The 22,053-nt window shown below is 43.8% G+C and overlaps 1 protein-coding gene across 1 annotated transcript in view; it reads left to right on the top strand.

Moving 5' to 3' along the window:
* LOC124788395 (arylsulfatase B-like) overlaps positions 1 to 22,053 on the top strand; it is an 87,744-nt gene that overhangs the window by 6,991 nt on the left and 58,700 nt on the right. Inside the window, exons 2-3 of the mRNA XM_047255661.1 lie at positions 15,344 to 15,503; positions 19,715 to 19,938. Of these exons, the coding sequence (XP_047111617.1) occupies positions 15,344 to 15,503; positions 19,715 to 19,938 (384 nt within the window). The remainder of the gene's footprint in view (positions 1 to 15,343; positions 15,504 to 19,714; positions 19,939 to 22,053) is intronic.

Raw genomic sequence — 22,053 nt, 5'->3', positions numbered from 1 at the left:
TTGTTGAGCGGTCGCCATCTTAGCATCAACTGACGCTGACGCCTAGTCAACAGCGCCTCAAGCGAACAAATGTACAACTAAATGAAACTTTATAGCTCCCTTAATTCGCCGACAGATAGTGCTTAGCTCTGCCTTTTGTCGTTGCAGAGTTTTAAATTCCTAAAGTTGTGGTATTCTTTTTGAATCACCCTGTACATGCGACGGAACGAAGAATATCGACTTGCTTTTATCAATAATATACGGTCGCAGATTAAGATGGCCTTACTCAAAGACATGCTCCAAGCAGCGGACATCGACACCGCCCTCTTACAAGAAGTATACGTCGATGAATTTCCTGTCGTGTACGGGTACGTATCCTGTCTATTACACGCTACCGAAACTGGCAGCGGCATAGCAATACTTCTTAAAGAAGGCATCACGGCAGAGGATGTAGTGTACCTACCGTTGGCACGGGGATTAGCAATGACAGTATCTGATGTACGACTCATCAACATCTGTGCACCGTCCGGTACAGACAGGAGGCGAGAGTGTTCCCGATTCTTCGCAGATGAAATTGCCCCTCTCTCACAACGTCGACACGGACGATTAATCCTAGGTGGCGAATTTAATTGTGTACTTGCAGCGAAAGACCAATTTCGTCCATGTACCCCGTGCCCGGGATTACGAATGTTGGTGAAGAGTGTGGTGTCACCGCCAGACACCACACTTGCTAGGTGTTAGCTTAAATCGGCCGCGGTCCATTTAGTACATGTCGGACCCGCGTGTCGCCACTGTGTGATCGCAGACCGAGCGCCATCACAAGGCAGGTCTCGAGATACGGACGAGCACTCGCCCCAGTTGTACGGACGACATTGCTAGCGACAATACGGACGAAGCCTTTCCTCTCATTTGCCGAGAGGCAGTTAGAATAGCCTTCTGCTAAGTCCATGGCTACGACCTAGCAAGGCGCCAATTGTAACAGTGCATGTATCTTACGAGTCTCATTTGTATAGTCAAGAGAGATGTATCACAAGGAGTGATTAAAAGTTAATTATATTCCAAAGCTACGTATTTTCTTTATAGCAGTCATAACGTATCCTGTTCCAGACTTGACGCCAGTCGGCGTGTGTGTACGCGTGCCTTTCGGCTCCCTTCTCAGTGTGGCGTAGCTAGCTTGTTACGCCACAACAAAGAGTATGTATCCGGTTGACATCTGGGATCATGACCATGGCCTCTGTCCTGGGTACAGCCATAGAACAAGTCATTCCGCTAGTCGTCTCGACCGAATTTAAGTCACACGCAATCTTAACGCCCTGGAAGCAGAGCTGTGGCCTACAGCCTATACCGACCATACAGCATTAAAATGTACAATCTTCCTCTGGCGACAGCAAGGGTGGCGTAGCCGCGGTCCTTGGAAAATTAACGTCGCCCACCTGCGGGACCCAGCTTGTCGAGACGTCATTGAAGATGTTTGGAGAACTTGCGATTGACGCCTTCGGTCGTATCCCACGATCCTAAGTGGGCTGATGGGTTGCGCCAAACAGGCGCTGCGCCGTGCAATGATATACTGTCGCGAGCAGGCAGTGTGGCGACGTCAGACGATGGACTCCTATTTCACGGTGCTACGGATATGCGCCGAACAAATGCCTTCTCCGGAGCGGCAAGAGGCGGACGAGCAAAGGCCAAAATTGTATCCATCTTCCGACGCTACCTCGAAGTTCAGGGCGGGGACACTAGATCGGGTTGCAGGAGAACGCCCATCGATATATCACATCATTAACGAAAACAAAAGGCGACAAAGAGCCCTAGTGCAAGCTGTGGACACGGATGATGGCAGACACCTAACATCACAACAAGAAAAAATGCCTTTATAGAACATTACACTCAGCTGTACACCGCAGTGGACACCGGTGTGGCGGCCATTAACGAAGTTATGCATATGATTTTCTGCACTGTTGACGCAAGGGCGGAAGCACAACTGATTGTGGAGCCTATTAGTAGGGCAGCGGTGAACAAATCTGCGGGACCAGATGGCCTCCCTCTGGAATTCTACAGGACCTTTAGCTATGTGATAGTACCACGATGGACTACTATCTGCCGCAAATCAATGTCTCCTGACGTGCCCTTACCGCCGGCTTTTGTGGAGGGGCTAATTATCCCGATACACACACCCTCGGGTGGTACACAGATACGGGACTACCGACCACTGACACTCCTTAACTGCGACTTTAAAATATTCACCAGATTATTAGCAGCACGCGTCCGAAGAGTACTGCGGCAAGCACTCTCACTTGATCAAACTTCGCTCGGCGGAGATAACAACATCCAGACGGCGCTTGTTGAATATCGCGATTTGATCACCCTAGCAATGCGTGCCGCCTTCGTGCAGCACTAGCATCAATAGATTTTGATCAATCCTTTGATAGAGTTAGCCATAAATATCTTGCAGAAGATTTCCATGACCAGATCATTGAGACAAGGATGTCTCTTATCAACGACATTATATGCACTGGCTCTCGACCCGTTACTTTTCGGCCTACGACACCGCTTGACAGGACTGACTTTTCAAGGATATACATTTACGTGAAAGTCATATGTGGATGACCTGGTGCTGATAGTACGGAATGAAAACGAAATGAGTGTGGCTTTAGATTGGATACGCGAATATGGAACGGCCACTGGCAGCCGTATAAATATTGACAAGTCTGTAGCGATGAATATTAGTGTTGGACTAACTGAAGAATGTGTAGCACCCTTACGGCCCATGGATACCCTGGAATGCCTAGGTATTGTTTTTACCAACGACATATATCGCACAGCAACGTACTACTACAGCCAGTCCGGACGGGCATCAGACATGATGCAACGTGTCACGTATGTTAACACGTACCTGGCGTCACGAATTCCGTATTTCCCTCAAGTACTCACAATGAAGGTGACGAGAGCACGATGAATACTGGCGGCGTTGGGTTCCTTTTTGAGTGTAGGTCTACTGTTTAAAGTAAGATACGACGCTCTTAGCCTCCCTCTAAGTAGAGGTGTACTTGGTCTTGCGCATATTCGTGATCGAGCGGTGGCACTATATATCAGCACAATGTTAAAACTATGGAGACGACACCAGTCTTTTTTGACAGGAATCTTAATAGAAGAACTAGCACCAATTTCTCAAACGGCGCCAGGGGCGGTTCAGCACATTTCCCTGTCACTCCAGCATATACGCACTATTTTTATAGACTGGAGCAAAGTTCAGACGGCTGGCCGGAAACCAGACCTGCAGCGGAGCGTGACATACACTCCTGGAAATGGAAAAAAGAACACATTGACACCGGTGTGTCAGACCCACCATACTTGCTCCGGACACTGCGAGAGGGCTGTACAAGTAATGATCACACGCACGGCACAGCGGACACACCAGGAACCGCGGTGTTGGCCGTCGAATGGCACTAGCTGCGCAGCATTTGTGCACCGCCGCCGTCAGTGTCAGCCAGTTTGCCGTGGCATACGGAGCTCCATCGCAGTCTTTAACACTGGTAGCATACCGCGACAGCGTGGACGTGAACCGTATGTGCAGTTGACGGACTTTGAGCGAGGGCGTATAGTGGGCATGCGGGAGGCCGGGTGGACGTACCGCCGAACTGCTCAACACGTGGGGCGTGAGGTCTCCACAGTACATCGATGTTGTCGCCAGTGGTCGGCGGAAGTTGCACGTGCCCGTCAACCTGGGACCGGCCCGCAGCGACGCACGGATGCACGCCAAGACCGTAGGATCCTACGCAGTGCCGTAGGGGACCGCACCGCCACTTCCCAGCAAATTAGGGACACTGTTGCTCCTGGGGTATCAGCAAGGACCATTCGCAACCGTCTCCATGAAGCTGGGCTACGGTCCCACACACCGTTAGGCCGTCTTCCGATCACGCCCCAACATCGTGCAGCCCGCCTCCAGTGGTGTCGCGACAGGCGTGAATGGAGGGACGAATGGAGACGTGTCGTCTTCAGCGATGAAAGTCGCTTCTGCCTTGGTGCCAATGATGGTCGTATGCGTGTTTGGCGCCGTGCAGGTGAGCGCCACAATCAGGACTGCATACGACCGAGGCACACAGGGCCAACACCCGGCATCATGGTGTGGGGAGCGATCTCCTACACTGGCCGTACACCACTGGTGATCGTCGAGGGGACACTGAATAGTGCACGGTACATCCAAACCGTCATCGAACCCATCGTTCTACCATTCCTAGACCGGCAAGGGAACTTGCTGTTCCAACAGGACAATGCACGTCCGCATGTATCCCGTGCCACCCAACGTGCTCTAGAAGGTGTAAGTCAACTACCCTGGCCAGCAAGATCTCCGGATCTGTCCCCCATTGAGCATGTTTGGGACTGGATGAAGCGTCGTCTCACGCGGTCTGCACGTCCAGCACGAACGCTGGTCCAACTGAGGCGCCAGGTGGAAATGGCATGGCAAGCCGTTCCACAGGACTACATCCAGCATCTCTACGATCGTCTCCATGGGAGAACAGCAGCCTGCATTGCTGCGAAAGGTGGATATACACTGTACTAGTGCCGACATTGTGCATGCTCTGTTGCCTGTGTCTATGTGCCTGTGGTTCTGTCAGTGTGATCATGTGATGTATCTGACCCCAGGAATGTGTCAATAAAGTTTCCCCTTCCTGGGTCAATGAATTCACGGTGTTCTTATTTCAATTTCCAGGAGTGTATATAGGATACTAATGACCGGACGGCACAGTAATCCTGTTGAGAGGAAGCATCCACGTATCAATTGTCAAGAAGTAGAACGGCGATCGATACACCACGTTTCCTTAGACACAGAGACACGTTCAACGTGGTACCTAAAAGTAAATGGTAAAAATGTCACCGATCCAGACCCCATGCGATTCATATGACAGATTCGCCATTGTGCCCTCTGTGCCATACTGTGGACAACGATGAACACCGCCTGATATGTGGCCCTTTGGCAGAAGTGTGGCTTTTGGTGACACGAATGATCGCATTCTTTCTCCGAATGGGACAAAGCAACATTGAATTAGGGGTTATATTCTTCCCGGGCGGCACTTACTACCCACGCACGAAAACGTATGCAGTAATATGGCTTCGAGGCCAGACGATGCTCTACTTGTTCAGAGATGGCCCGAAGAATTTAATGGACTTCTGGACTTTTCTACAGGAACAACATCTAAAGATCGTGAACGATCCGAAATACCGATAGTATATCTCTAACTTCCTACGGAGTGCGATTCAAGAGTCCCCGCATAGCTGGAACGTCCAGGGTAGGAGAAGTTAAATTATCGATGCTAAGAAACCACGAAAGGAAGGATAAGAATCGGTGGATACATTGTACTTACGAGAAGACATTCCCGGATAACAGAACAGCAGGAGTGGTTGGAAATACGATTCTCCATTGTAATGTGTGTTTTTTCTTTCGAGAATAAAGTTCAGTTCACTAGCTTGAAGCAATAGAGAAATATGTTTTATGTGAACCAGGATTTGCTTTAATTTGTAAAAGATATTCATTGGAGTTTGAAGCATGGTTAAAGAAGTTTATTCCTTTAACGTAATTTTATTGCATGTTTTTCTTTCTGACGTATGTTTACCTTCCAAAGCTTACTACTTATCACAATGTTAATTTTACATCAATCTGGTTAATAGTCATCCTTTCAGATTATGTATGTATCTATGTAACGAAATTGTTAATCTCATTTATAATACCAATAGAAAGGTAGTTTCTTTGTTTTCTATGGTTCCTGTTTAAATGTAAAAAAAAAGTAAACATAAAAAGTTGGGAGCCCACTTGCCCGCGAAAGGCAAAGGTCCCGAGTTCGAGTCTCAGTCCGGCACACAGCTTTGATCTGCCAGGAAGTCTCATATCAGCGCACACTCCGCTGCAGAGTTAAAATCTCATTCGATGAAATTATGAATAAATCTTGCTTTCCAAGTTACTACCTTTGCTAATTAATGCCGTCTTCCACCTGCTACTCTCCTGTGCTTATCCACATCCCTTCGATGAGACAGTACGATGCAGACGAAGTGACATAACGAGTAACAACACAAGCGTGGAATTGCTTCCAGACAGCTAAAGTTATTAGAAGAAAATTTAAGTCACTGCATTGTTGTAGTGACTCACTATTGCCTACATTCTAATAGCCAGAACTTCCAGTAGACGTAATCAGGATAGTGAAAAGCTGAGAACTGAGAAAGGATTCAGGTAAAGAGCACCCAATAACACTAAACTACTTTAGTCGACGTTTTCGGATCCCTAAACTGGGAAATCGTTTTACGTTTATCATATATCGCACATGACTCTAGTGTAGGCAATGCCTAATATGAATTGATGGGTCGTAATGGAGCAAATGTGAAATTCATTACGATGTGAATAAAATACTTTCAACGTTACGAAGAAAGAGTAGTGAAAATTAACAAAACGCTCGTAGAATCCGTTGTAGGATTTTTGAGTATATGTCTATGTCTATGTCTAGACGGACAGTAAAAGACGTGGAAAAAGAGGAGAATTGGCCTGGTATTTCTTTAATTGTGGCGGAAAAAGAACAAAAAATCTTACTATTTCGTCTGCTCTCATTTCTATGTACTATTTACTGTTTTCTTTCTACCGATTTCGAAGCTCTGCAGTTTCATTTCCAGGCATTATAGCACTGTGATCGATGTGATACACAACCGCATGTTGTTGTTGTTGTTGTTGTGGTCTTCAGTCCTGAAACTGGTTTGATGCAGCTCTCCATGCTACTCTATACTGTGCAAGCTTCCTCATCTCCCAGTACCTACTGCAGCCTACATTGTTCTCAATCTGCTTAGTGTATTCATCTCTTGGTCTCCCTCTACGATTTTTACCCTCCACGCTGTCCTCCAATACCAAATAGGTGATCCCTCGATGTCTCAGAACATGTCCTACCAACCCATCCCTTCTTCTAGTCAAGTTGTGCCACAAGCTCCTCCTCCCCCCATTTCTACTCAATACCTCGCCATCAGTTATGTGATCCACCCATCCAATCTTCAGCATTCTTCTGTAGCACCACATTTCGAAAGCTTCTATTATCTTCTTGTCTAAACTATTTATCGTCCATGTGTCACTCCCATACATGGCTACACTCGAAACAAATACTTTCAGAAACGACTTTCTGACATTTAAAACGCGTGACCGCTACGGTCGCAGGTTCGAATCCTGCCTCGGACATGGATGTGTGTGATCTCTTTAGGTTAGTTAGGTTCAAGTAGTTATAAGTTCTAGGGGACTGACGACCTCAGTAGTTCAGTCCCATAGTGCTCAGAGCCATTTGAACCATTTTGACATTAAAATCTATACTCGATGTTAACAAATTTTTCTTCTTCAGAAACGTTTCCTTGCCATTGCTAGTCTACATTTTATGTCCTCTCTACTTCGACCATCATCAGTTATTTTGCTCCCCAAATTGCAAAACTCCTTTACTACTTTAGGCGTCTCATTTCCTAATCTAATTCCCTCAGCATCACCCGATTTAATTCGACTACATTCCATTATCGTCGTTTTGCTTTTGTTGATGTTCATCTTATACCCTCCTTTCAAGACACTGTCCATTCCGTTCAATTGCTCTTCCAGATCCTTTGCTGTCTCTGACAGAATTACAATGTCATCGGTGAACCTCAAAGTTTTTATTTCTTCTCCATGGATTTTAATACCTACTCCAAATTTTTCTTTTGTTTCCTTTACTGCTTGCTCAATATACAGATTGAATAACATCGGGGAGAGGCTACAAACCTGCCTTACTCCCTTCTCAACCACTGCTTCCCTTTCATGTCCCTCGACTCTTACAACTGCCATCTTGTTTCTGTACAAATTGTAAATAGCCTTTTGCTCCCTGTATTTTATCCCTGCCACCTTCAGAATTTGAAAAAGAGTATTCCACTCAACATTGTCAAAAGCTTTCTCTAAGTCTACAAATGCTAGAAATGTAGGTTTGCCTTTCCTTAATCTTTCTTCTAAGATAAGTCCTTGGGTCAGTATTGCCTCACATGTTCCAACATTTCTACGGAATCCAAACTGATCTTCCCCAAGGTCGGCTTCTATCAGTTTTTCCATTCGTCTATAAAGAATTCGCTTTAGTATTTTGCAGCTGTGACTTATTAAACTGATAGCTCGGTAATTTTCACATCTGTCAACACCTGCTTTCTTTGGGATTGGAATTATTATATTCTTCTTGAAGTCTGAGGGTATTTCGCCTGTCTGATACATCTTGCCCACCAGATGGTAGAGTTTTGTCAGGACTGGCTCTCCCAAGGCTGTCAGTAGTTCTAATGGAATGTTGTCTACTCCCAGGGCCTTGTTACGACTCAGGTCTTTCATTGCTCTGTCAAACTCTTCACGCAGTATCATAACTCCCATTTCATCTTCATCTACATCCAATTCCATTTCCATAATATTGTCCTTAAGTACATCGCCCTTCCACCTTTCTGCTTTCCCTTCTTGGCTTAGAACTGGGTTTCCATCAAAGCTCTTGATATTCGTGCTAGTGGTTCTTCTTTCTCCAAAGGCACTATCTATATTACCCCTAGTGAGATAAGCCTCTACATTCTTACATTTGTCCTCTAGCCATCCCTGCTTAGCCATTTGGCACTTACTGTCAATCTCCTTTTTGAGACGTTTACATTCCTTTTTGCCTGTTTTATTTACTGCGTTTTTATATTTTCTCCTTTCATCAATTAAATTCAATATTTCTTTTGTTACCCAAGGGTTTCTACTAGCCCACGTCTTTTTACCTATTTGATCCCCTCTTGCCTTCACTATTTCATCCCTCAAAGCTACCCATTCTTCTTCTACTGTATTTCTTTCCTCCATTCCTGTCAATTGTTCCCTTATGCTCTCCCTGAAACTTTGTACAACCTCTGGTCCTTTCAGTTTATCCAGGACCCATCTCCTTAAATTCCCACCTTTTTGCAGTTTCTTCAGTTTTATTCATAACCAATAGATTGTGGTCAGAGTCAACATCTGCCCCTGGAAATGTCTTTCAATTTGAAACCTGGTTCCTAAATCTCTGTCTTACCATTATGTAATCTATCTGATACCTTCTAGTATCTCTAGGATTCTTCCATGTATACAACCTTCTTTTCTGTTTCTAGAACCAAGTGTTAGCAATGATTAAGTTATGCTCTGTTGAAAATTCTACCAGACGGCTTCCTCTTTCATTTCTCTCACCCAATCGATATTCATGCACTATGTTTCCTTCTCTCCCTTTTCCTACTCTCGAATTCCAGTCACTCATGACTAGTAAATTTTCGTCTACCTTCACTACCTGAATAACTTCTTTTATCTCATCATACATTTCATCAATTTCTTCATCATCTGCAGAGCTAGTTGGCATATAAACTTATACTACTGTAGTAGGCATGGGCTTCGTGTCTGTCTTGGCCACAATAATGCGTTAATTATGCTATTGGTAGTAGCTTACCCGCACTCCTATTTTTTATTCATTATTAAACCCACTCCTGCATTACCCCTATTTGATTTTGTATTTATAACCCTATATTCACCTGACGAAAAGTCTTGTTCCTCCTGCTACCGAACTTCTCGAATTCCCACTATATCTAACTTTAACCTATCCATTTCCCTTTTTAAATTTTCTAACCTACCTGCACGATTAAGGGATCTGACACTCCACGCTCCGATCCGTAGAACGCCAGTTTTCTTTCTCCTGATAACAACGTCCTCTTGAGTAGTCCCCGCCCGGAGATCCGAATGGGGGACTATTTTACCTCCGGAATATTTTACCCAAGAGGACGCCATCATCATTTAATCATACAGTAAAGCTGCATTCCCGCATGTACATCCAGTTAATGTACTCTAGCATCCTCCACACCAAGAACAATATGGTGAGCTGAAGCTCTTTCCACAGGCCATATTTTCTAGTAAAGCCTTTGGCTCAGTGAAAGAGATTCCTACCTCACATTCAAATCGTTAACTGCTTCCATTGTGCTTGAATTGTCATGATGACGATGATGACGATGATTAGACGCTCTGCCAAGCGGGCAGGTCGATCGCAGGTAGTTATCATTCAGCTCCTCCCAGTTTTCTGCCACTTTTCCTGCATATGATGAATGTGTCTTGATGTTGTCATGTATCTGGTACTTTCTTCTACCTCGGGTCCTCTTCTGAGACACCATTCCCCCTAGTGCAACATATATTGTACATTTTCTTCTCATTCTGTGTCCTCCCTTTGCTCCTCTTAATATTATTTATCTTTTGACATTCATACCTTGTAACACACTCAGTCCTTTAAATATTCATTCATACTTTCTATTTTTTTCGAGATCCACATCTCAAAAACCTCTAAGCATTTCTTCTCTCTCTGCCACACTGTCCATGTCTCAGCACGATATAGCGCAACATTCTGTAGAAAAGACTTCACTATCTTTTATCTTAAATGTTTATCTAATGGATCACAGAATGCATTCCTCGTTCTGTAAAGTCAATAACTGTCTTTTATTCGATTTCTTGTTCACTTTTCACGTTACTGGTAATTTTGCAGCAGAAGTGCCAGAAGTTATCATCTTCCTTCCCTAGCCCATCACAAATTTTCACTTTTACCTTCCATGACTGCTCTGTAAAATAATTGCTCAGTTTTATGAGTTTATCTGCATTACATGTTCCTCACCGCTGGTGTTCACTTCTTTTAACGTACTGTTAATTGGCTTTTTATTTTCAGTCAGTAATACCAGCAAGTCTCACAACATTTTTATGTTTCATTCGTAGTACTGCAGTAACAGTAGTAAAAAAATCTTTCTTTCGATTGCAGCAATAATATACTCTGTTTCTGGAAGATAATTATTCTATGGATCCAGTCTCAGTTTTCATGTAATAACGGTTTCGTACATGATTACAACAGCCTATGCATCGTACGTACCTGCAAAGTCACACGCTTTCGCAATAACATTTGTAAATTCAAACAACCAAAAGACAGACAGTACACAAACGAGTAATATGGGAGTCAAGAGAAATAATTGATCATGTCTACTTCACGATTGTCTTGCGATACTTGGTTAGGGACGCCTCTTAGAAAACAAGGCTGTAGTATTCCATTTGCCTTAACAGCGTTTTTGCATTCGAAAACTATCTTGATGGAATTGCCTCCCTGCTCATCACTAACAGCTCCAAGGTGATCCACGAGGAAGTCCAGATGAAATCCAAAGTGACATTTGACATCCCATAAGGTATGGTGTCAGTAGTTCTTGTCCAATATCACGATAGGTGCGTGCTCTATGGTGACCTAAAGAGCACTTGCAGACACTTGTGAAAGTCAATCACGCTATTCGTTCAACTTCATTAGCACCATTCAGATAATGTTCGTCAGAATTTAATTTCCTAATTATCTGTGCTACAAGTATTGCTAATTTTAATTTTATTTCAATGATGCGTGCGAATGTCTCTCCCTAGTAGATAAATCAACAAGAGATTTTTCCCACAGTTTTTAAGAAAAAGCCACATTTTAATGTGCAGTGCAGATGCATTTTTATTCAACCAGCGAGAGGAGTGTTCACAAATTTGTTCTGTCCAGGCAGCAACGCTTACTGAAAAGACAATTCGTTTCCCAGTGACAGTGGTTTTTCTTTCTCTGCTGTCCCATACGTGGTAAAAATCAGCAGGGCTTTATGTACGTGAGCTGTATGCTGGACAAATTTGTATTTATCTTGATATTTTCACATATTCATTGTTAGTATTTCTTGCACTGGATAAATGCGAGTAGCAAATTGCAGTTCTCGTATGTCTCTTTCAGATTAACTGCGTAAACAAGAAAAATTTTTTCCCATTGTGAAAAAGTACTGCTTTGAGACTAAGCTTGAATCTGCAAACTAGCGCCACTTCCTCATGCGGAAATCTTTGACGACAGTCTCCATAAAGAAATCCACGTCACCTATCTTCGAGGATTATTCAGAAAACAGCATTGTGGTCAGTTTCATAACTGCGATTCCATCGTTACAATCACGAATCCATTGTTTTGAATGAGGTATTCGTTGAGAGACCAGACAAATGTGTTTTTCCTGAAGACGGGCATCAGCCTTTTCTGCAGTTGCGGGGGCAACAATTTGGATGATGCGAACGGCTGAAAGGAAGGGGAAACTAGAGTCATAATTTTTTGCGAGCACATGCATCTGTACTGAATGGTTAAATGATGAGGGCGTCCTCTTGGGTAAAATATTCCGGAGGTAAAATAGTCCCCTATTCTGATCTCCGTCTGGGGGCTACTCAGGAGGATGCCGTCATCAAGAGGAACAGAACTGGTATTCTACGGATCGGAGCGTGGAATGTTCGATCCCAAATTCAGGCATGTAGGTTAAAGATTGAAAGAGGGAAGTGGATAGGTTGAAGGTAGATATAGTGGTAATTAGTAAAGTTCGGTGAGACGAGGAAAAAGAGGTCTGGTCAGATGTATACAGACTTATAAACACAAAGTCATACTGGAGTAATGCAGAAGTGGGTTTAATAATGAACAAGAAAACAGGAATGCGGATAACCTACTCAGTATAGTGAACACATTGTCGTAACCAAGATACACAAAGCCGACATCTACCACAATAGGACAAGTTTACATGCCAACTAGCTCCGCAGATGATGGAGAGATTGAAGAAGTGTTCCATGAGATAAAAGAAATTTTTCAGCTAGTTAAAGGACACGAGAATATAATTTTCACAGGGTGCTGGAATACGATAGCAGGGAAAGGTAGAGAAGGAAAAATAGTAGGTGAATAAGAACTGATAGAAAGGAATGAAAGATGAAGTCGCCAGGTAGAATTTGGCACAGAGCATAATTTAATCGTAGCCGACAGTTAGTTTAGGAACCATGAACGAAGGTAGTAAACGTGAAAGAGACTTCGAGACACCGGAAGGTTTCAGACTGTTTATATACTTCTTAGACAGAGATTTAGGAACCAGATTTTAAATTGTAAGACATTTCCAGAGATAGATGTGGACTCTGACCACAATTTATTGGTTATGAACTGTATATTGAACCGGAAGGAACTACAAGACTGTAGGAATTGAAGGAGACGGGACCTGGATAAACTGAAAGAAGCAGAAATTGTAGAGAGTTTCAGAGAGAGCATTAGGGAACGATTGACAAGAACGGGCAAAAGAAATACAGTAGAAGAAGAATGGGTAACTTTGAGTGATGAAATACTGAAGGCAGAGAAGGATCAAGTAGGTAGAAAGACGAGGCCTAGTAGAACTCCTTTAACTGATGAAAGTATAAAACTTAATAATGCAGCAAAGGAAGCATGCGAAAGTGAGTACAGAAATTCTGAAAATGAGATTACATGAAATGAAAAATGGCTAAGCCGGAATTGTTGGAGGACAAATGTAAGGATTTAGAAGCATTTGTCACTAGGGGAAAGACAGATAGCGCCTGCAGGAAAATTAAAGAGACCTTTAGCTGTATGAATATCAAGAGCTCAGATGGAAAATCAGTTCTATGGAAAGAAGGGAAAGCTGAAGGTGGAAGGAGTATACAGAGGTTCTATATAAGGGAGATGAACTTGAAAGCAATATTATAGGAAGGGCAGTGGACGTAGATGAAAATGAGATGGGAGACATGAGACTGTGAGAAGAATTTGACAGACCTCTGAAAGATCTAAGCCTAAACATGCGCCTGGAGTGGACGATATTCTATAAGAACTAGTCACAGCCTCGGGAGAGCCACCAATAACAAAACTCTTCCATTTGATGTGCAAGATGTGCAGAGACAGACGAAATACCCTCAGACTTAAAGGAAGATGTAGTAATTCCAATTGCATAGAAATCAGTTGCTGACAGCAGTAAAAATTAGCAAACTATCAGTTTATTAAATTATGGTGGCGAATTACTAACACGAATTCTTTATAGAAGAATAGAAAAACGGGTAGAAATCGACATCGCAGAAGATCAGTTTGAATTGAGGAGAAGTATAGGAACACCTCGACCTATCTTCGAATGTAGATTAAGGAAAGGCAAACCCCCATTTATAGCTTCTGAAGGCTGCAGGGGTAAAATACACTGAGCGAAAGGATATTTACAACTTATAGAGAAACGTGACAGCTGTTGTAATAGTGGAAAGACATGGAAGGGAAGCAGTGGTTGATAAGGGTGTGAGACAAGATTGTAGCCTATCCCAGATGTTAGTCAATATACATTGAACAAACAGTGAAAGAAACCAAGGAAAATTTGGAGTAGGAATTCAAGTTCAGGGAGAAGACATTGTAATTCTGTCAGAGACAGCAAAGGACTTAGAAGAGCAATCAAACGGAATGGGCAATGTCTTGAAAGAAGGATATAAGATGAACATCAGCAAAAGCAAAACCGGTGTAATGGAATGTAGTCAAATGAAATTAGATAATGCTAAGGGAATCAGATAGGAAACGAGACAAAGCAGTGGATGACTTTTGTTATTTGGCAGCAAAATAAATGATGATGGCCGAAACAGATAGGATGTAAAATGTAGTCTGGCAATGGGGAGAAAAGTATTTCTGGAGAAAAGACATTTTTTGAGATGGAATGTAGATTTAACATTCAGGAAGTCCTTTTTCTGAAGGCATTTGTCTGGAGTGTAGCCATCTGTGGAAGAGAATCATGGACGATAAACAGTTTAGACGGAAAGCGAATAGAAACTTTCTAAATGTGGTGCTACAGAAGAGTGTTGAGGGTCAGATGGGTCGGTTACGTAAATTATGGGAAAGTACTGTAGAGAATTTGCGATATAAGAAATCTGTGCACAACTTGACTAAAAGAAGGAAATTGATAGGACACTTTATGAGATATCAAGGAATCACCAGTTTAGTACTGGAGGGAAATGTGAGGGAAATAATTGTAGTGAGAGACCAAAAGATGAATACGGTAAGCAGATTCTGAAAGTCTGTAGGTTGCAGTAGTTATTCGGAGATGAAGAGGCTATCACAGAATAGAGTAGCAGGCAAAGCTGCATCTAAACAGTCTCCGGACTGAAGACTACAACGTCAAAAACAAATTGCTATCAGACGAATTGCAAAATTAAACTGTCCAGCATGAACAACTTCTCCGACAGTGCCGAGTATTCATGAAATGAGCGGTCTCCCTAAGTGCGTCACCAGTAATTGATTATAGCAGCTTCAACTACTGATGAATTATTGTGTTCGTTGGACATAAAACCTGATCATATCGTCAGAAATAAGGTTAGCTAGTATGACGCAAATCGCAGTACATGCTAATGCTAACCTTTGTTCGAATCGGAACATGCTGAAGCATTTTTCAGACTAATGTATTGAGCACGGTTCACTACCTATTCACGCGCTGTGTGTATCACGTTTGAAAGCGGTTAGAGCGCTGAACTTATTTGGATATCAATAGAAATTGTTTGCAGGGGTGGAACGACGTGAGCTTCCACGGGTCGGACCAGATCCCGACGCCAAACATCGACGCTCTGGCGTATCACGGTGTGATCCTCAACAGCCACTACGTACAGCCCGTGTGTACTCCATCGAGAGCAGCCCTCATGACTGGAAAGTACCCCATTCGCACAGGTAAGAATACATCCAGTTTGTATCTCAAAGTGTTCATGTTTAGTGGCAATGAGAACTGCTGATCTCTACGGCTAATATATTTGTAAGTACGTCCCCCCCCCCCTTTTCCCACTACCCCACGCTCTCCATCCCTATTAACAACTCTTTAAAGAATGGAACACTCATTTATGATACAGCATAAACCGTCAATCTTCATGGTTATAGTCTCTATAAACTGCGCTCCCATTCAAGAAAAGCTATTATTTACGCATCTACACGTTTATGGCGTCATATCTGCTGAATATATGTGACATACAAGGATAATGTTTCGCATGTACTTTCAGCAGTGTATGTAGGTACTGTCTGAAGAATGTGAAGCAAATAAAGAAATAATAAATTAAAACATCTTGCCTGATGCTGAAGTTTTACTGCGTTATCCGTGAAAATGTAGTCAGCGATAAGGGTTTTGCTTTTCACTATGTAATGGGGGGTGCCAGTGAGGAAAACCTTCCAAAAAATCTCAGAAAATGTCTGAATTTTGTTGGAACTCACAAAGTGAACGTAAATAATTTGGGTAATCTTCGCGCCTTGGGTAATGATGCCTCGAGATAGATACACACTAACTTTAATACGTGATTATAACGTTAAACCAGTAACGTAAGATTATACCTCTTCACGAAGAGATTATGGTAGCATTTTAAATTTCAAAGTTCGCTGAATAATGAAATACTGAAAATAATATTTTTGTTGCCATGGAAGTCGTTAGAAAGACAATCTGCATCAGGAATTGACCGGATGACTATTTAAATCGTTCATTAGTACAGTACTCTGGCTTGGTAATAAATGAAGGTTTATGAAAGCTGTGTATTAAGGAACTTTACAGCAGAACTTTTAATATCTGATTTCGTAACTAAACCTTTTTGCCAGAGGAGCATTGTTTCTGTACTGTTAAATGGATTGTTTCACATAGTGTCTTTTAAATTTCGTGAAGGTACGTTATTCCAGAATTCTGATGCTTCTCCTACAGCTGTGATTTTTGGGGTTCCTTGCCTCATTCGGTAAAAGCGGAATCCTTATAAAATCACTTTCCTGTATGTCTGTCTGTCGGACTGTTAAAAAACTTTTTTGTCGGGAACGGATAGGTGAAATCTGTGCGACATACTAAGGTCTACAGTCCCTTGGCGGTGGAAGAATTGAAGCTTTCAAGTGAGTGACATCAAAATTTACTGTCATTTACGTGACGTACCTTGAAACTTGGAAACCCAGCATCAAACCCCCTAGAGCATTTCCCGTTATCCTGGAATCATGAAATTTGGCAAGAAAGTTTCAGAGTACAACGCAAAGTCAGATTTTCAAGCATGTTAATTTGTAATTATATAAGACAAAAAATGTTTCTTTTATCATTGTTATTCACCTCCTAACTTAAAATTAAAACTGTGGTGTCACCGCCAGACACCACACTTGGTAGGTGGTAGCCTTTAAATCGGCCGCGGTCCGTTAGTATACGTCGGACCCGCGTGTCGCCACTATCAGTGACTGCAGACCGAGCGCCGCCACACGGCAGGTCTAGAGAGACTTCCCAGCACTCGCCCCAGTCGTACAGCCGACTTTGCTAGCGATGGTTCATTGACAAATTACGCTCTCATTTGCCGAGACGATAGTTAGCATAGCCTTCAGCTACGTCATTTGTTACGACCTAGCAAGGCGCCATTACCAGTTACTATTGATGCTGTAAAACATGTACCGTCAAGAGCGTTGTTCACCAAGTATGGATTAAAGTTAAGTATTCCAGAAGCTACGTACCTTTTTTGCTAGTCTCAATCCCTTGTCCTGTTCCAGACCTCACGCCAGCCTGCGTGAGCTTAAACGCGTGCCTTTCGGCTTCCTCATAGTGGATTGGCTGTCCTGCCAATCCACAACAAAAACTTTCTTTAAAGTCCTGAAATTTTCGGCTCTGATATATTGCCAGTATCAATGTAGACTACAGGCAAAATTCTTCGACTTTCTCGTATCCCGGGATGAATAAACTCACCCTAGTCTACTCTCCATCCGAACAGGCCTCGGAAAGCCTAACGGTGCCGACCGACCGCCGTGTCATCCCCACCGATAAGCGTCACTGGATGCGAGTATGTAATGGATGTGGTTAGCACTCCGCTCTCCCGGTCGTTGTCAGTTTTCGTGACCGGAGCCGCTACTTCTCAGTCAAGTAGCCCTCAGTTGGCTTCACAAGGGCTGAGTGCACCCCGCTTGTCAATAGCGCTCGACAGATCCGGATGGTCACCCATCCAAGTGCTAGCCAGGTCCAACAGTGCTTAACTTCGGTGATCTGTCGTGAACCGGTGTTACCACTGCGGCAAGGACGTTGGCCTAGATTTCCTAAAACGTCATAAATTTACGACTGTAGTAAGGTATAAGACAGGATATTTTGTACTTCATTTGGTATGTAACATACGATTGGAGATCTAGTAAGTGTAATTAACTAATGCATCACCTACACATGACTTCCTTTTAACAAAACATCAAGTAGTAACATTTAGGAGGGTTTAGCTGCAGTTTAAGGTTTTTGTTCCTTTAGTGTTCTAGTGTTACGTTTGTACAGTACCCTGAGAGCATGAGTCCTATTCCTATCTTGAAAATTTTTAATTGTAAAACCTATGGTCTCCGACTTAACACTTGCTAACTGTTGCTGGAGACTCGAATGATTAATTTGAGGAGATGCATGACAGCACCAGATATTTTACTTCTATACAGAAACACCTAGAGCCAAATCTATCACAGTCGCTGTCAATAAATTACAGCAGGATGAGAACTGGGATTTATCTTCGTCGTAAAGTATGTTTCTCGACCCGTTTTGTTTACATTGTTACCATTGAGGATTCGAGACTAGTATCAAGTTAATACTCTACAAAGTGAGCTCTATTCACTAAGAGAAACGGTTAACGTACACTGATGTGGCAGCACATTATGACCACCTGCTTAGTAGCTTGTTTGTTCATCTTTGGAACGAAATACATAATTGATCCCTAGTTTGTTGGTAGGTTTGTGGACATAGGTGGCATTAAATGTCGACGCACAGTTAAATTAATTCGCGTAAATAACAGGCTGCTGATTTGCCCACGCGATGATGGCGCCCGATAGCAACTCTGATGGATTCAAAAGGATTTACATCAGGCAGAAGTAGTCTCCGAGACACAGTTACACTGATGAAACATGATATCGCCGTCGGGGAAGACATCAAGCATGAAGGGGTGCAGGTAGTTCGTAGCTGTAGACTTATCTTTGATTACTACCACAGGTCCCACGACCGCAGGAGAATGTCTCCCATAGCATAATACCGCTACCACCATCGTGTGGCCGTCTCGCGGTGCAAGTTTTGAGCCGCCGTTCACCCAAACGACGGCGTTTGTGGAGACGACCAGTAACCTAGTGTAGAAAAAAATGTTGACCACCTGAAGAGCCAACACGTTCCCATTCATTGACGTTCGAATCCCGTTGGTGCCGTGTTCATTGCAATTGTAACTGACGCTCTCGTTCGTCCGACATGTGAACACATAGGGGTCGTCTGCGCGGAGCTTCATGTTCAACAATGTGCGACGAACGGCGCGTTCCGGAAATATTTGTGCGTGAAGCAGCATTGTGCTCTTTCGGTGGAGATGCCGCAGATCACCATCTATCCAATTTTACAGAGCAGAAAAGCGTCCGGACCCCACGTCCAACCATTTAGCGCGTAGTGGTAGTTCCACTGTCCTCCTCCGTCTTCCCGTAGATGCTCACGACAGTACCACGTGAAAATTCGACCAGCTTCGTAGTTTTCGAGATACTCGTTCAGAGGCTCCATAATAATCATCTGCCCTTTGTCAAAATCGCTTATCTTATTGGATTGTCCCTTCGCGCAGGGGTGACCCCCGTCCGTGTTTGCTACGCTTACTTACTTTTGTTACCGCGTCATAAGCCCTCAACGCCACTAGACGGCATCCAATGTCGCGGTGGTCAGTGGTGATAATGTTTTGGCTATCAGTGTATACTGATGTGGTCAGCGTATTAGCAGCAGCGCGATGAACGCAAAATGGCCGACGCCAGCCACTTGTGCCTACTTTCCTTATATAGTTCATTTATGTCTGTCGCTCACATGCGACAGAATACAAGATGATCTTACAAAAAGAAAACTGCACGCAAATATTTTGTGTTACCGCAGTTGCATTGCATGACTAATCTTATTTACTTGCCGACAGGTATGCAGGCCCACGTGATAGGAGCCACCGACCTGAGCGCCCTGCCAGAGGGCAAGATCCTGCCGCAGTACCTGCAGGACTTGGGCTACGTCACCAGGGCAATCGGCAAGTGGCACCTCGGCCACCACGCCAAGAACTACACGCCGGCATACCGAGGGTTCGACACACACTTCGGCTACTGGAACGGCATGGTCGGCTACTACGACTTCGTAGTTCAGTCTGGCGTAAGATCCATTTTACTATTACCATTACTGTTACAACTCTGCCACGAATATTTATCATGTCCTGATAAAAATCTATCGAGTTTCCGGTCCCATCAAGTGGTTTGAGCTTGAAGCTTACTGGCACATTAAAACTGTGTGTCGGACAGAGTCTCGAACTGGGCACCTTTGCCTTTCGCGGGCGAATGCTCTACCATCTGAGCTACTCAAGCACGACTCACGCCCCGTCCTCACAGCTTTACTTCTGTCAGTATCTCGTCTTGTACCTTCCAAACTTTACAGAAGCTCTCCTGCGAACCTTGCAGAACTAGCACTCCTGAAAGAAAGGATGTTGTTGAGACATGGCTTAGCCACAGCCTGGGGGACGTTTCACGAATGAGATTCTCACTCTGCAGCGGAGTGTGCGCTGATATGAAACTTCCTGGCAGATTAAAACTGTGTGCCAGGACCGAATCTCGAACTCGGGACCTTTCCCTTTCGTGGGCAAGTGGTCTACCATCTGAGCTACCGAAGCACGACTCATACCCTATCCTCACAGCTTTACTTCTGGCAGTATCTCGTCTCCTACCTTCCAAACATTACAGAAGCTCTCCTGCGAACCTTGCGGAACTAGCACTCCTGAAAGGAAGGACGGGGCGTGGGTCGGGCTTGGATTGCTCAGATGGTAGAGCACTTGCCCGCGAAAGGCAAAGGTGCTGAGTTCGAGTCACGGACCGGCAGACAGTATTAATCTGCCAGGAAGTTCCATATCAGCACACACTCCGCAGCAGAGTGAAAATCTCATTCAGGTTTGAGCTTGTTTTACGACTCTATACCTTAATACATTTGCCCACGTAATAGTAGATGTTTCATGGAATGTAATTCACTGCCTGTTTTTTAAATCATGTTCTTCTGCCGCTGATTTCTTAGGTTACCGTCCGTGGTTTGTTGATTTGGGACCAAACAGCGAGGTCGTCGGTCCCATCGGATTGGGGAAGGAACGGGAAGGAAGTCGGCAGTGTCCTTGCAAAGGAACCATTCCGGCATTTGCGTGAATAGATTTAGGGAAATCACTGGAAACTTAAATCAGGATGGTCCGAAGCCTGTTTCAACCGTCGTCCTCCCCAATGCGAGTCGTAGGTGGTAATATCTGCCGTGGCCTATACGGCACTGTTGAATTGTGCGCGTATTCTGCCCGGTGTGAAAGTCTCCACATCCGTGCGTGATTTTGTATATTCCTGCATTCTGAGGCCTACGTGATCTTCCACAGACCTCGTAAGTTTTGTAGGACACCTGAAGACAGAATCGACGTTACGCCCCTTTAGGGATCGGCTAATGTTTCCGATTACTCAGCCACAACCCCTAAACACAAAAGATTCATTGAAGTGTTTGGTGAAATGGGTGGCAGGATTTTGTGTTCATTCAAGGCGTTTTCTTTGAGCCTTTTCGCAAATGGCTCAGTCCTTGGACAGGTTTTCTGACTCTGATGTGGCTACCGTCCGATGCACCAAAGTGCTCAGAACAATGTTGCTGTGATGGGCGGTGCTAGCGGGTAGCTCGCAATATCAGTCCGCGTGGGTGGCATCCAGACGGCCCCATATGGTTGAAAGGCTCTTTTCCGAATGCGCTGCAGAACATTTCGTAGCCCTGAAGACAGCTATTCGTGGCCGTAGATTTGCTTCGGATGAAGAAGTGAAAGTCTGGTTACAATCATGGCTCCATAGACAACCACAAACTTTTACCACGAAGACATTGACAGTATCACTCATGGATGAATTTATTGACAGATATGGCGATTACTTTTGAAATAGTAAACAGTTTGCTTTCTTCTGTCTGTCTCCTTTTCAGTTGTCTACACCTTATATTTTATTTTACTGTTTTAATCCAACGCGTTTCGAAGCTACAACTTAATTTTCAAAAACCAAATTGAATTACTTTCTCTGATGAGTTAAATACAAATTTTGAAGTTTTTCATCAATGTTGATGATGGCAAATTCATAGCTAAGTGCGGATGTCACAATAGACGATTTCACCAGGAAGCCAATCTCGGTGTCTGTCGATCTGTTGTGCAGCTAGTCTCCGACCAATGATGGAGGAGACACAGTGTTGCTGGGGGTCCATTACTTATTCTCGGATGGC

This window comes from Schistocerca piceifrons, chromosome 3, assembly GCF_021461385.2.
Source record: "Schistocerca piceifrons isolate TAMUIC-IGC-003096 chromosome 3, iqSchPice1.1, whole genome shotgun sequence".
In the NCBI taxonomy this organism is placed as follows: domain Eukaryota; kingdom Metazoa; phylum Arthropoda; class Insecta; order Orthoptera; family Acrididae; genus Schistocerca; species Schistocerca piceifrons.
The sequence above is the reverse complement of the archived record's forward strand: the minus strand, read 5'-3'. Positions and strand labels throughout refer to the sequence as shown.